The sequence below is a fragment of the Hyla sarda genome, chromosome 2, assembly GCF_029499605.1.
Source record: "Hyla sarda isolate aHylSar1 chromosome 2, aHylSar1.hap1, whole genome shotgun sequence".
In the NCBI taxonomy this organism is placed as follows: Eukaryota; Metazoa; Chordata; class Amphibia; order Anura; family Hylidae; genus Hyla; species Hyla sarda.
In genome coordinates, this window is record NC_079190.1 from 95935263 (window position 1) to 95951903 (window position 16641).

At 45.3% G+C, this 16641-nt stretch overlaps 1 protein-coding gene across 1 annotated transcript in view; it reads left to right on the plus strand.

Moving 5' to 3' along the window:
- Positions 1 to 782: 782 nt before the first annotated feature.
- Positions 783 to 16641, plus strand: part of TSPAN31 (tetraspanin 31) — a 30073-nt gene continuing 14214 nt past the window's right edge. The window contains exons 1-5 of the mRNA XM_056562606.1: positions 783 to 1000; positions 7051 to 7218; positions 7945 to 8025; positions 10103 to 10243; positions 14200 to 14310. Of these exons, the coding sequence (XP_056418581.1) occupies positions 938 to 1000; positions 7051 to 7218; positions 7945 to 8025; positions 10103 to 10243; positions 14200 to 14310 (564 nt within the window). The 5' untranslated portion in view covers positions 783 to 937. The remainder of the gene's footprint in view (positions 1001 to 7050; positions 7219 to 7944; positions 8026 to 10102; positions 10244 to 14199; positions 14311 to 16641) is intronic.

Sequence of the window (16641 nt, forward strand, 5' to 3'; positions counted from 1 at the left end):
CGTCATTTTTACCATAAATTGTACGGCGTGAAAACGAAACCTTCCAAAATTAGCAAAATTGCGTTTTTCGTTTTAATTTCCCCACAAAAATAGTGTTTTTTGGTTGCGCCATACATTTTATGATATAATGAGTTATGTCATTACAAAGGACAACTGGTCGCGCAAAAAACAAGCCCTCATACTAGTCTGTGGATGAAAATATAAAAGAGTTATGATTTTTAGAAGGCGAGGAGGAAAAAATGAAAACGTAAAAATTTAATTGTCTGAGTCCTTAAGGCCAAAATGGGCTGAGTCCTTAAGGGGTTAATGTTTCCCTCTAAAAGTGAAACTGCATTTCACCTTTTCCTTGTTATGTGCACATACTAAAACACCAAGGGCGCGCCCCCAGAGTCCCTAGTACCAATAAACACAACCTCTCTATTGACAAGATTGTGTACACATAGGACCAGGTTAGTCTGGGGACTACCACACCATTTGCAGCACAGCTGACAGTCCAGGACCACTACTAGTCCCAGCAGACAATCTTCTGAACCTCAATAAAACCATTCAGAGCTCAGCTTTTATTTCTGATATTGGGCGGGTAAAGTGGATGCTGAGCTGGTTGCTATAGGCAACAAAGATAACCCTACTACACTACAACAACAAAAAACACTCCCATTGTTCCTAAGGAAAGGAGTGGCAGGTGTATGAACATGGCTGACTTCCGCTGACGTCACACCAGCGCCGGAGGCACGTAGTTTTATTCCGGAAATACTGTGCGCCGTAAAGTAGGCGGGGCTTTCCGCGCAGCCAATGAGCGCTCTGCACTGATTTTCCGGTGGGCGGTCTCTGACGTCACCGTCTAGCGGTGCATAGAGAGGAAAGAGGAGAATTCCCTCTTAAAGAGACATCCCCGTTATTGGCTGGGTCCCCGGTATCGGCCGGTGTGCGGAGGAGGATGGTGTGCGGCGGCTTCACCTGCTCAAAGAACGCGCTATGTGCGCTCAACGTGGTGTACATGGTACGTAGGAGCCGCTGCCTGCTCGTCCTGATAGAGGGCGGCCTGTGGTGAGGAGCTGTGTAATGTCCGGGGGTTATCAGGACAGTGACATCTATGTATACACCTCGTCTATTCACTGACAGCAAGCTGAGGAAATAGAACGCGGATAAGAAGATTTATCAATCTGTTGCCCCTAGCAACCAATCACTGCGCAGCTCTTTGCATAATCTGTGCTTGTAAAATGAAAGCAGAGCTGTGATTGGTTGCTATGGGAAACAGTGGGTCACAGTCTAAAGACCGTCCTATAAGTGCACTACAAATACTATACACTGGTGGTCTCCATACTGTGAACCTCCAGATGTTGCAAAATTACAATTCCCAGCATGCCTGGACAGCCTTTGGCTGGCCAGGCTTGTAGTTTTTCAGCATCTGGAGGTCCACAGTTTGGAGACCACTGTTAGGCTATGTGTTAGGCCATATTTACCTTGTTTTCAATGGATTTCTGCTGCACCGTGCAAGCGGCGGAAACATCTGCTGTGGTAATACCATTCCAGCCTCATGACATGTCAATATGTTTCTACAGGATCCGCTGGGAAATGCATTACAGTCTATGGAGATGGCGCATTCCCTAGCGGTCCTAGTGTCGGCATGTTCTGCCATGGACTGCTGCCTGCGGAATGTCCACCATGTGAAATGTTATTTAGAAGATCTCTTGTAGAAGCTATATACAGTGACCACTTCTGATGTCCATATCACGGCTTGCATATACATGCTGTGTGTAGGATGATTATTGGTGTTACACACTTCTATGTGCCTTTGCATGTTAGCACAAGCTGTGGAAGGATAACATGAAGCCTTGCTGTACTAAGGAGTTAAAGGGAACCAATCATCAGATTTTACCCTCTATAAAGCTTGGCAAAGCATTATATAGGGTGAAATCTTTATCCTCACCATCCCCGGGGGACGCTCCTGCCCCCAGGGATGGTGAACATATGAACTTCTACGGCCGCCGCCGCAGCTGTAAGTAGTCCCCTGGGCGGGGAGCTCCTCTCACTTACTCCCGTTCTTCGGCCGGCAGCAATGCCGCATCATCATTCTGCTCACTGAACAGACGGAACAGAGCGATGACGCGACCCAGCAATCAAGCCAAGGGGGCGTTGCTGCCGGCCGAAGAACAGGACTAGGTGAGAGGAGCTCCCCGCCCAGGGGACTACTTGTGGCGCCACAGTGACTAATTTATAAGTTCATATCCTCACCATCACTGGGGGCAGGAGCGTCCCCCGAGGATGATGAGGATAAAGGGGGAGATTTATCAAAACCCTTCTAGAGGAAAAGTTGCTCATAGCACTAAATCAGATTGCTTCTTTCATTTCTGTAAAGGCCTCTGAAAAATGGAAGAAGAGATCTGATTGGTTGCTATGGGCAACTCGGCAACTTTTCTTCTGGACAGGTTTTGATAAATCTACCCCAAAGATTTTACCCTATAAAAGGCTTTCCCAAACATTATATAGGGTAAAATCTAATGATTGGTTCTCTTTTAAAGCGTCACTGTCATTTGGCTAAACTTTAGATCTTGGGGGGGGGGGGGTTCATTTTGTGACCCGCTGCTGTCACCAGTTAGTTATAAGCCAGTAAAACGTGCAGCAGCGATCTGACCTTTTTACTCCATAGATTTTTGCATCGAAAGGGTCGGACTTGATTGACAGCCAGGATGTGAGGCACTGGCTGGTAATTGTAATTGCAGCAGGTCTTCGAATGGAGTCCCCCGTGAGCTAAGCTTAAAGTCCTGTCTCGACAACAAGTCAAAAGTTCCATCAAATGACAGTGACATTTTAGAAGTTACTGAACGTATTACCTATTCTTAGGGTAGGGGATAAGTGTCTGTTCGCGGTGGGGTCCGACCGCTGGGGCCCCTGTGATTTCCTGTATGGGGCCTGTCCTCAGAGTCCTGCAGCCCCCACCTTCCTGGATGTGGGCAAGTGATGGCTGAGGCAGGACCTTGCTGTAGCCGGTGATTGACAGGTGCCCTTTTGTGCTGTGAAATACATTGTAAGGCAATAATCTCATCCTGTGACTACAAATTCCAGAATGTGGGTTGACAACCAAACACATCAGCTTCATATTTACGTGTTAGTGTCAACACCCCAAGGCTAGAAAACACAAATATGTAAACATCCTATGTGTTGCGTTTTGCGCACAATAGTACAGCTCTTCAGGGATATAGCCTTAAATAGTTGTGTATGGTAAATGATATAAACTGTATTCAATACAGGCCTCTCCCACTATACTGGGCAAAGGAATAGTGCAGGGAATAATAGATCCCACACTGCAGTACCTCCATATAAATGAATGGCCCATGGATTTAAAGGGGCAATATAGTGACACCACTGGATCATGCACAATAAAAGCCACAAAGAAAGAATATATTTATCTGGTGTTATCCAAGATGGTTCTGCCTCCCACACTCATCGATTCTGACTAAACAGGATGACCCATGTAGGGACTGGGCTTCCTTTAAAACCACAAAGCCACATACATGCAGCATTGACTTCACAAGATATCCAAGCAAAAGTGCCTCTCTCCTGTACGTAGTCATGAAAAAGTGAGTTTAGTGGAATATATTTCCTGGTATAAAGCGGTGTTCATACTAGTGCTGGGCGGTATACCGGTTCATACCGAATACCGAAATTTTTGTGCTGCACGATATAAATTTTAACCCATACCGCAATACCGGTTTGGCCCCTCCGCCTCGGGATTGAATGAATCAGCCCAGCGCTGCGCTGTCCCCACATCGGGGAACTAATCCTGTGACCTGCAAGTGCTGTTCTGCCCCCCCCCCCCAATTAATTATTAGCCCAGCGCTGCGCTGTCCCCATCAGGGTACTACTTACATGTCACCCGCATGCGCTGCCCTCCTCGCCCTGTTTGTTGCGGCCGCCGGCGCTGACACTCTATACCAGTGGTCTCCAACCTGCAGACCTCCAGATGTTGCAAAACTACAACTCCCAGCATGCCCAGACAGCCGTTGGGGTCCGGGCATGCTGGGAGTTGTAGTTTTGCAACATCTGGAGGTCCGCAGGTTGGAGACCACTGCTCTATACTGTGCGGTATCCCTATGCCAGGGCTGCAAAAAATAAACTTTAACTCGCCTCCCGTTGGTCCGGTACCGGCCTCACTTGTTTCCTGGGGATGGGAACATCGGACAGCAGTCAGCCTATCACCGACCGCAGCCATGTTCCGCCTCGGCCGGTGATAGGCTGAGCCCACTGTCATGTAAGAAGCCGGCTTCTTACATGACAGTGGGCTCAGCCTATCACCGGCCGAGGCGGAACATCACTGCGGCCGGTGATAGGCTGACTGCTGTCCGATGTTCCCATCCCCAGCGTAAGGCCAAAGTAGGTGCGTTAAAGTTTATTTTGTTTACCTTTTGCAGCCCGGGCATAGGGATACCGCACAGTATAGAGTGTCAGCACCGGCAGCCGCGACAAACAGGAGGACGAGAGCAGCGCATGCGGGTGATATGTGAGTAATTAATATGGGGGGGGGGGGGGGTAGGAAATACCGTTACATACCGTGGAACCGCCAAAAGTTTAAAAAAATACCGTGATACACACATTTGGTCATACCGCCCAGCCCTAATTCATACTAATTGAAAAATGTACATGGACTTTTGCTAGAAACTAGTTAACCAGACACTGTTGCTTTTTTTACTTCCCGTTTGGTAGATTAAGTGAAAAACATGACAAAAATGGTCACTTTGCATTTGCTCCTAATAACAGGAACTTGGAGCTGAGAGAGTTTGCACGCTGGGCATGTCTAGCACTCATCTGGCATTGCACTTCTACTCACACCATCAGTTACCACTCTTTCCTCCATAAAATAAAGGTACCCGTCCTGTAGACTGACTGTGCCCCCTCCCCCACTTGTTGAAGTGGTGATATGCTGCACAGGCCTTTGTGATTGCAGCAGTCTGTAGCTTCTTGTGCCTGACTTGTTTTATCACTTTTATTTCTTTATTTTAATTTTAAATGCTCTGTTAGGCCATGTTCACTAGTGCTGCCCAATCAAGCAAATGTGCGGAATGTCTGCCCTTATACACGACCCCTTCCCCGGAGAGGATTTCTAACACTGATCTGATGAAAAGAGTTTTATTTTTAATTTTTTTTATATATGAATATGAGTGATGGAGACATAAAAATTAGATGTACATGGACAGGATTAGCAGGAGTAACATATTTATTTATTTTTTATGGGATCTGACAGGTACGCTTTAAAGGGGTTGTCCAGGCATAAAAAATAGACCTATTTTCTATCAAAGACCGCTCCCTGTCTGTCTCCAATTTGGGTGTGGTATTACAACTTGGCTCCATTCACTTCAATGGAACTGAGCTGCAGAACCACACCCAAACTGGAGACAGACAGACAGGGAGCGTTTTTTTAAAGAAATGATATCTGTTTTTCGATCCATGGATAACCCCTTTAAGGCAATGCAGGGGTTTGGGCCATGTTCACTTCTTATTAAAGAGGTTATCCATAAGGCATAACTAGCTGATCAGGAGGGGTCCAACCCCACCAATCAAGAGAGCAGAGGTCAGTTGTCCCAAAGGAATGGAGCAGCAGTGCTTATCCTTGACTCATGTCTATGTGATCTTTGTACATAACCAAATTCAGCACTTGCCAATGTTTAGAAGTCCTATAGAGAATGAATAGGGTGGCGGCCGAGTAAGTTCAATGCTCAATTCTCGTGATCACTGTGCCTTTTGCAAGCCAAAGAAAAGCCCAACACATCTTACAAGCAGTCAGTCAGTCAGAGAGAAGTGCCAGTTCCCAGTCACTCACCAATGCTATAGTCTCTATGACAATAGACTGGAATATGTGCATATATACTTCAATATTTATTTTTTATTGAAGTTTTGTTATAAGTTTAGCAAACAATAAGGATACTCCGGTGGAAAACTATTTATTTTATTTATTTTGTTTTCAAATCAACTGGTGCCAGAAAGTTAAACAGATTTGTAAATGACTTCTATTTAAAAATCTTAATACTTCCAGTACTTATCAGCTGCTGTATACTACAGAGGAAGTTGAGTGGTTCTTTTCTGTTAGACAGAGGTGTCAGCAGAGAGCACTGTGGTCAATGTCAGGAACTGTCCAGAGTAGGATAGGTTTGCTATAGACAGTTCCTGACATAGACAGAGGTGTCAGCAGAGAGTACTGTGGTCAGACAGAAAAGAAAAACCGTACAACAGCTGATAAGTACTGTAAGGATTAAGACTTTTTAATAGAAGAAATCTACAAATCTGTTTAACTTTCTGGAGCCAGTTGATATGAAAAAAAATAGTTTTCCACTGGAGTACCCCATAACCTGTAGCTGCTTTATAGATCATTGGTTGGGTCTCTGTTTTGTGTGACTTTTGTCCTTTTGTGCTGGCTCTTTTCATGGGCTGACCTGGCAGGTACTAGAATGTGACCCTGGATTTTGTTTTTCCACTCTTATCAATAGACGGAGAGAAAGTACATGCAGCACAAGTTTTGTGTGTCAGAGAGCAGCAAGATACTCATTTTACATAAAGATATATTCTTATTTTTCTATTGCTCTGATTTCATTCTGATCCACTACAACTGCAGGGTTTAGTCGCTTTATAATTTGTTATGCATATTGTAACATATTCTGAAAGTTCAAACTGTATATCCGGCAAATAACAAGCATCCTAAAATTAAAGGGTTTTTTTTTCGAGCATTTATAAAATAAGAAAGGTACCTTCAGAAAATGCTATAAAATAACAAACCTATAACTCACTAGTCAATTTCGGTGCCGAAACTGGTGGTTCCTGCAGTTTTATGTTTGCCCTGCAGCAGTGACGTTACATACATCCTCTGCCATGTGCTGTATATGCTAGCATGACCGCTCTAGTGGAAATTCTCTGCAGCACAAGTAAGCTTAGACTGACAGGGACCTCCTGAGTAATGGTTGGTTATTTTATACCACTTAAAATCAGCTTTTCTGAGTTCCATTTGTTACAGTACATATTGAAATGTATAAGTTTTTATAATATTGTGTTTTCTTTCAGCTGGTGGGCCTCTTGTTGATTGGAGTGGCAGCATGGGGTAAGGGCTTTGGAATCGTGTCCAGTCTCCACATTATCGGGGGAGTCATCGCGATTGGGGTTTTCCTTCTTTTCATTGCCATCATTGGATTGATTGGAGCGGTCAGTCACCATCAAGTGATGCTGTTTATCGTATCCTTTGAGCCCTGTTGATATCCACTTAGTTGGATTATAATAATTCGGTTTAAAGGGGTTTTCCTGGCTTTTTATATATATTTTTTTTTTTTGGGCTGTAAAGTTAGTGTAGTTTAGTGCATTATATAGTTTCTGTACCTGTGTTTCATGGTGGTCTAGCAATTCCTATGTGATCTTTGCCCTAATGTTTATTTTTAACAGCATACAAAACGAGTGTCGTCTCAGCTTTTCCCAGGTTGCAGTGCAGCCTGAGACATTGCTAGTCAGGTGTTGAAAGGAAGCCTGTCTGCTTCAATTTGCACAGGGAATTGTAGTTTACAGCACAGCATGCAAGGCGCTTCAGTTGTGCTGCAATGGGTGAGGTGGCTGATGTGTGAGAGGGATAAAAGTGACACACTTACAAACAAGGGATCATGGGACTTGTAGTTAGAGGGAGGGAACGCAAATGGGAAATGGCTATTTCACAAAAAGAAAACAGCAGTGTCACAACACAGCCATTTAGCCCCAAGACAAGCACAGATCCTAGCTAAGCATGTCCATTGCTGTCTGACAGGTAAGTACTAAAGTTACCTTATGGTGGATAACCACTTAAGGGTAGGGTCACACGTAACTGATCCTCAGCAATTCCCGTCACCAATGAAGGGAGTACATGGCGGAAATAATCCGTTCTTTGGCATCAAATACCGAAATACCTGGTGGCAGCATCCTTAACTAGTATGTCAGTACATGGTCGTCTTAATTCTCATCTTTATATTTCAACTGGTGGTCTCATGCTCCTGCTTGGCTATGAATAGCTCTCAACAGGTAAGGGACACTTCTTAACACCCTTTTTGTAGACCTTATGTCATGGAAGAACACTGAGGTGAGCCTCTCATGGAGCAATAATTCACATTCAACTAAAGAGTAAACTGAATGTTTCTTTGTAGGTTTTCATAGCCATATAAAATGTTATTTAAGTTCGAAACATCATTCCGCCCCCTGTTGTAAATTTTCAGTAGGGATATACCGATACTAGTATCGGGGCCGCTACCCTGCATTAATGTCCCCGATATAAAGTCTAATACCAGCTGCAGTGTGGCCGTCAAATGCCCAGCTCCGCTGCCCCGTTCTCGCGTCCATATCATAGCGTCCCATGGAGGTGCATGTGACACACATGTAACTCCACCTCCTCCACTGCGCCCAGTGTAACGCTATGGAGGAATGGGAGTGTATAGTCACATGCTCCTCGATAGGACGCCATGATGTGGACGATAGAACAGGGCAGCAGAGCGGCAGCACCAGACAGAGGACAGTCCTACAGGGGGGGGGGGGGGCTTTCTGTCTACAGGGGGGGTGGGGACTGCTTTCTACAAGGGGGGGGGGGTGGGCACTGCTTTCTACAAGGGGGGGGGACTGCTTTCTACAAGGGGGGGGGGGGACTGCTTTCTACAAGGGGGGGGTGGGGCTGCTTTCTACAAGGGGGGGGTGGGGCTGCTTTCTACAAGGGGGGGGTGGGGCTGCTTTCTACAAGGGGGGGTGGGGCTGCTTTCTACAAGGGGGGGTGGGGCTGCTTTCTACAAGGGGGGGTGGGGCTGCTTTCTACAAGGGGGGGTGGGGCTGCTTTCTACAAGGGGGGGTGGGGCTGCTTTCTACAAGGGGGGGTGGGGCTGCTTTCTACAAGGGGGGGTGGGGCTGCTTTCTACAAGGGGGGGACTGCTTTCTACAAGGGGGGGGGACTGCTTTCTACAAGGGGGGGTGGGTGGGGACTGCTTTCTACAAGGGGGGGGGTGGGGACTGCTTTCTACAAGGGGGGGTGGGGCTGCTTTCTACAAGGGGGGGGGGGGCTGCTTTCTACAAGGGGGGGGGCTGCTTTCTACAAGGGGGGGGGGACTGCTTTCTACAAGGGGGGTGGGTGGGGACTGCTCTCTACAAGGGGGGTGGGTGGGGACTGCTCTCTACAAGGGGGGGACACTGCTCTCTACAAGGGGGGACACTGCTCTCTACAAGGGGGGGGGACTGCTTTCTACAAGGGGGGGGGACTGCTTTCTACAAGGGGGGGGGACTGCTTTCTACAAGGGGGGGGGACTGCTTTCTACAAGGGGGGGGACTGCTTTCTACAAGGGGGGGGGGACTGCTTTCTACAAGGGGGGGGGGGACTGCTTTCTACAAGGGGGGGTGGGGACTGCTTTCTACAAGGGGGGGTGGGGACTGCTTTCTACAAGGGGGGGGGGACTGCTTTCTACAAGGGGGGGTGGGGACTGCTTTCTACAAGGGGGGGGGACTGCTTTCTACAAGGGGGGGTGGGTGGGGACTGCTTTCTACAAGGGGGGGGTGGGGACTGCTTTCTACAAGGGGGGGGCGCTTGCTTTCTACAAGGGGGGCTTCGGTCTACAGAGGGTGGCTGCTGCAAAAGTCTGCAGGGGGGGCTGCTGCTAATGTCTGCAACTATCTCTACTACCTACAAGGGGATGCTACCTACTATTAAAGGCAATCTCACAGCAGAGTCACCTGCACTAACTTCAATTTATATGTAGATAGGTCAGGTGACCCGGTTTCTACCGCTGCTCACCATGTGAACATCAGCGCAATCGCTCCGGATACATCAGTCTCGCTGCCAATGCAAATTCCCTGTTCTGTCCAATGGAGAAGAGAGAAATCCTGGCTCTTACTACAGCAGCCGCCTCCATTGTACACAACAAGGAACACGCATGTCAGCACGGTAAGCAGCGCCAGAAACTGGGGCATCCTGGTGTCAGATTCCCTTTTTAATAATTTTTTTTTTTTTTAAATGGTATTGGGACATTCCTAATTTTCAGTAAAACAACTTATGGTGTGTCTGCAAGAATCCGTGCATTTTAGATACTTTCAGTTCCCCATGTAACCAGCACTTTGGTTTCCACAGGAGCGTTTTCTGAATGAAGCATGGACTAATATGGGCAATGTGACCAGAAGAGAAATGGAGAAGAATCTGAACTGTTGTGGGTGGTTGAATACAACAGACAAGAGTGTACAGTTTAGAGGGGAGTTCTTACTTTGCACCGCGGTGAGCACTCTGATTTCTTGTTGACAATGTTGATAAAACTTTATTTTTTTCAGTCTTATTAGCAAAGTTGGCAAATTCTATTCTCCTTATGGGTTTCTAAATCATGTCTAGGCCGTTACTGTGTCCAAACTGGGCAATCATGAGCCTCCTATCCTCCTCTCTAAATGCTGACAGCCAGCTATGTAGCATTCCCATCTGTTATGGTCCCCTCCTCACTATGCTGCCAGAACTGCTGCTGACTTGTGTGAGAGGGCTCACAGCTATAAACAAGTCCCGCTCTCACATCCCGCATTCTCTCTTGCTCTTGCTGAAGACTGAATTAGTGATGACAGTGGACGGCAAATGCACTAGGAGGGAGACCCCTTGTGGACATCAGTTGAGGACCAGTTTAAAAATATTAAATCAAAGTAATTGAGAAAAAATGCTTCCTTTCACAGGCTCTATCAATTTTTACCAAGTTGCCAGATAAGACAGTGGCCATTTCGAATGTTTACTTGAGGAATTCTCAGGGGGTTTCACCCTATCCATTGTTGGATAGATCTGCAGTGAAAATTTGCAATGATTACACAAAAGAATGAGCATTCTGATATGGAAATGCTCTGATTTCTACAGATTGTATCTGTTTTGAAAACCTCAACCTTCTGCATTATACTGTAAATTGCTGAAGATGTTGGGTGAGGAATTCACACAGAGAAACATCTAAATATTGTTTAATAAGTGCTTGACCACTGACAAAATAATTGTAGTTGGTCACATTCAAGTCAAGGCAGCTGCATGTGTCTGCAGAAGAAGCAAAAACTAGAGCGTACACTATTATTATACTAAGGAGCAGATAAGTAATGGATGGATAATTGTTGTAAGAAGCTAGTAAGTTAAAGGAACACTCCAAGCTAAATCTATACATTGTTATATGTAGTTCTGGCCCTCAGGCAGTGTAATTGGGTCATTGGGTATTGGCCTAGAAATAAAAAGACTATTTTATAGACCGTGTCAAGGAGGTGGACCTAGCTGCTCAGGTGTCACATCCCCTCGCTTGCCCTCACCTCCTGGGCAGTGAGTGTGAGCATGGAGGCCTGCCAGGCTTTGGCACGTGAGCAGCTTGGCTCCGCCTCCTTGACTCATGGCTAACAAATAAAAAGATGATTTTCTAAGTTTGGCAATCACCATCTGCTCCAGAAAAGGTACACTTAATAGCTATTCAAAGGTGTCTGCAGCTCTTAGTATCTGACAGATCCTGTTATTGCCTAATTTTTAGAAACTGGTTAAAAAAAAAAGAGACCTGTGAGGGGCGCCTTGTGTGTTCTACAGGTGCATTTAGATTTCTTTGCACTTATCAGATGGGTAAGAAAAGGAGATACAAAGACCCATATAAAATGGCCGCTCACCTGGAGCAACAATAAAACAGGTGTATCTATATGCTGGGGTACTGTAATGTGCAGAAAACTGCTAGCCTGAGACCACAGGAGCTGGAGATCCAACCCTGGTGTGTGTAGATAAAAGATGATGAAGAAAGAAGACCTCCTTATCAAGCGCTGCTTGTCTCTAAGGCTGGGTTCACACAGTGGAATCTCCGGGCAGAAAACTTCCACCCAGAGATTCCGAGTGCGACCGCGTGGACACCGCAGTCTCCAATAGACTGCAGTGTGTTCCGCTAGTATTTCCGCCTGCAGAATGAGAGATGCCATTCTTCAGGCCAAAATTGCAAAGTGTGAATTTGTGACCGGAAACCCATTCACTGCACTATACATTTTAGCAAGCGGAATTTCTGCCCACAATTTCAAAGCGGAATTGCTGGTGGAAATTCCGTAGTGTGAACCTAGCCTTAGGGTTTAAAATTATCCAAGCCAAAAGGAAGTAGGTAAATTCAATAGATAAATTATTGTTCAATAAAATAACAATGATGGGTAGTAGGATTACGTGTTTCTGGGTGCACTAACCCCTTCCTATCTGAGGAAGAGGTGAGGGCATCCTGGAAAGCGTCGTCATACTACCTATACTTTAACAAATTATCTATTGAACATATCCGCTTCCTTCTGGCTTGGATAATCCTGGGAGACTAGCAGCGCCTGTAGAAAGTAGACATTGAAAATGCCACTCAGTTTTTCATCTAAAGAACAACTATTTTGTTAAAAATGCATATAGATTTATAAACAGTTCTATAGTAGATATGGTCTGGCACTTCAGCCCGTATGGGGTTAACAGCACTTTAGGAGGTTTTCGCTACACAACGGAACTAATGCACATAATATTGCTATCCTGGTGTTGCTCTATTGTAACAATATAGATTTCAACAAGGCATATAGTAGCGAGCGACTAGAAAGAATGGCGACTCGCCAATACCGGCAAATTCAGTCTTTATTTATCCAAGCTTCATGTGCTGACATAGACACTGAGGTGGGGAGCTGTAGTGGTGTTAGCAGGAGCGAGGAGTCAGCGTGGACTCCACTACAGCTCCCCGCCTCAGCACATGAAGCTTGGATAAATAAAGACTGAATTTGCCGGTATTGGTGGGTCGCCATTGTTCCTAGTCGCTCTCTACTATATGCATATAGAGTTATGCTTATGGCTGAAGAGTGAACCAGGCAAGAAAAGCCTAAGACATACAACACCTCCTAAAAATAAAGGTGTAAGAGGACATGTCACTTATCTCTGTCTGAATGCATTTGTCTCCACAAAATGATCAAAACCAGAGACAAATCTGGGCAGATGTGCTGGTAAACATCAGCGTCCATTGATAAGTTGGCTTACTGCTGTCACTTACAGCTTTATACCTCCCTTACACACAGCCAGAAGGTAGTATTTTTCTTATCCTGTGTCTTGGATATTACATATACACACATGCATGTGGTCTTTAGTATGATACCATAATCTAACCTCCTAGTTATGTTCTAGGCGGAGCAAGTATTTAAGCCATGACACATTCCATATCTCTTGGCAATGAATTGGTTACTAACCGGTATTTTGTAGATGTAGTATGCCTTTTAAGCATGGGCTCCATTATTGCCTTATAGTGAGAATTACCGTATTTATCGGGGTATACCACGCACCGGCCTATAACACGCACCCTCATTTTTTCAAAGTTATTTTACCCAAATATCCATGGTAAAATGAGGGTGCATGTGTGCGCGTGTATACCCCGATATACCCCCAGGAAAGGCAGGGGGAGAGAGGCCGTCGCTGCCCGCTTCTCTCCCCCTGCCTTCCCTGGGGTCTAGAGCCCTGCTGCCAGCCCTTCTCTCCCCCTAGCTATCCGCGCCGCTGCCCGTTCTGTCCCCCTGACTATCGGTGCCGGCGCCCCACTGCCGGTGCCGATAGCCAGGGGGAAAGAAGCGGCGCCGACAGCCAGGGGGAGAGAAGGGGCAGCGGCATCCATTGCCGGCGCCGCTGCCCCGTTGCCTCCCCCCATCCCCGGTGGCATAATTACCTGGGTCCGGTCCGCGCTGCTGCAGGCCTCCGGCGTGCGTCCTCTGCGTCGTTGCTATGCTCTGCGCGGCGGGGCGCATGACGTCAGTGCGCCGCGCCGTGCATAGCAACGATGCAGGGGACGCACCCCGGAGGCCTGCAGCAGCGCGGACCCGACCCAGGTAATTATTCAACCGGGGATGGGGAGAGGCAACGGGGCAGCGGCGCCGGCAATGGGTGCCACTGCCCTTCTCTCCCCCTGGCACCGATAGTCAGGGGGACAGAACGGGCAGCGGCGCCGATAGCCAGGGGGAGAGAAGGGCCGGCAGCAGGGCTCTAGACCCCCAGGAAAGGCAGGGGGAGAGAAGCTGGCAGCGACGGCCTCTCTCCCCCTGCCTTTCCTGGGGGTGTATCGGCGTATAACACGCACATAGACTTTAGGCAAAAAATTTTAGCCTAAAAAGTACGTGTTATACGCCGATAAATGACGTCCCCTGCTCTTTATACATTGACATATCTTTGTTACTGAGCTGCTTCCTCTCATTCTTTTTCAGGATTGTAAAAGTAAAAATAAATGTGAGCCGTGCGGAGAGAAAATGTTGAACCATGCTGGTGAAGCCCTGAAAATCCTTGGGGGTGTAGGACTCTTCTTCAGCTTTACAGAGGTAATATAGTTTCCTAAATGGTAGGGGGGGGGGCTCACTGGTGGGAGCCGCCTCACATAAGGTCTTGCAGATTGGGGCCTTATATAAATTAGTAAAATTAGACACAAAGGGAGGTGATATACTGGGACTGATGATTCACACACTGGTCTTCATTAGAATCCTGCTGGTGTTACATTCTGCATATTTATTAAAGGGGTACTCCGGTGGTAAACAATTTTTTATTTATTTATTTTTTAATCAACTGATGCCAGAAAGTTAAACATATTTGTAAATTACTTCTATAAAAACATCTTAATCCTTCCAGTACTTATCAGCTGCTGTATGTTCAAGAGGAAGTTTAGTTTTTTCTTTTCTGTCTGACCACAGTGCTCTCTGCTGACACCTCTGTCCATGTCAGGAACTGTCCAGAGCAGGAACAAATCTCCAGAGCAAACTTCTCCTGCTCAGGACAGTTCCTGAAATGGACAGAGGTGTCAGCAGAGAGCACTGTGGTCAGACAGAAAAGAACAACAAAAAAGAACTTCCTCTGGAGCATACAGCAGTCAATAAGTACTGGAAGGATTAAGATTTTTTTAATAGAAGTAATATACAAATCTGTTTGTAAACCAGTTGATTTGTGTGTAAAAAAATAAAATAAAAAATTCCCACCAGAGTACCCCCTTAAGGACGCAGCCCATTTTCACCTTAAGGACCAGAGCATTTTTTGCACATCTGACCACTGTCACTTTAAGAACTAATAACTCTGGGATGCTTTTACCTTTCAGTCTGATTCCGAAATTGTTTTTTCGTGATATATTCTACTTTGTTAGTGGTAACATTTCATCGATACTTGCATCATTCTTTGGTGAAAAATTCCAAAATTTTATGGAAAAATTGAAAATTTTGCATTTTTTTTTTTACTTTTGAAGCTCTCTGCTTATCAGGAAAATAGACATTCCAAATAAATTATATATTGATTCACATACACAATTATGGACATTTATCAACGGGTTTAGTCAGGTTTTCTTTACTATAATTGTCGCAACTGCGACTACGCAATTTTTCGTGCGACATTTTGACTGGAAAGCGACAAAAGCAAGTTTTCCAAAAATTAACTACGTAGTAATAATTTTTAAATGGACTACGGGTAGTCAGGTATTTATTAACTGCGACAGTCGCAACTGCGCAAAAAAAAGTCGCAACAGGGTTAAAAATTTACTAAAGTTACTCCAGCTCAAACATGGAGCAGAAAAAGCTACTACCAAAGTAAAAAAGGAAAAATTGCTTACGTGAAAGAAAATTATCAACAGGCTGAAAGCAGTTGATAAATAAGTCGCACATAAGCAAAAAAAAGTAAGGAAAAAATTTCTAAAAAAAAAATACATAAGCAAACATTGATAAATGTCCCTCAATATGTCTACTTTATGTTTGCATCATAAAGTTGACAAGTTTTTTTTACTTTTGGAAGACATCAGAGGGTTTCAAAGTTCGACAGCAATTTTCCAATGTTTGACAATTTTCAAAATCAGAATTTTTCAGGGACCAGTTGAGTTTTGAAGTGGATTTGAGGGGCCTTCATATAAGAAATACTCAATATTTGAACCCCATTATAAAAACTGCACCCCTCAAAGTATTCAAAATGACATTCAGAAAGTGTGTTAACCCTTTAGGTGTTTCACAGGAATAGCAGCAAAGTGAAGGAGAAAATTCAAAATCTTCATTTTTTTACACTCGCATTTTCTTGTAGACCCAGTTTTTGAATTTTTACAAGGGGTAAAACGAGAGAAATCTTCCTAAAATTTGTAACCCAATTTCTCTCGAGTAAGGAAATACCTCATATGTGTATGTCAAGTGTTCAGCGGGCGCAGTAGAGGGCTCAGAAGGGAAGGAGCGACAACAGGATTTTGGAGAGTGAGTTTTGCTGAAATGGTTTTTGTGGGGCATGTCACATTTAGGAAGCCCCTATGGTGCCAGGACAGCAAAAAAAAAAAAAAAAAAACACATGGCATACTATTTTGGAAACTACACCCTTCAAGGAACATAACAAGGGGTACAGTGATCCTTAACACCCCACAGTTGTATGACTACTTTTTGTTAAATTATGATGTGTAAATTATTATTTTTTTTTACAAAAATGATGCTTTCCCCCAAATTTTACATTTTTACAAGGGGTAATATGAGAATATGACCCCAAAATTTGTAACCCCATCTACAAATGCTCAGAAGAGAAGGAGCCACATTGAGCTTTTGGAGAGTGATTTTGTTTGGAATGGAAGTCAGGGGCCATGTGCGTTTACAAAGCCCCCCATGGTGCCAGAACAGTGAGACTCCATTTTGGAAACTACACCCCTC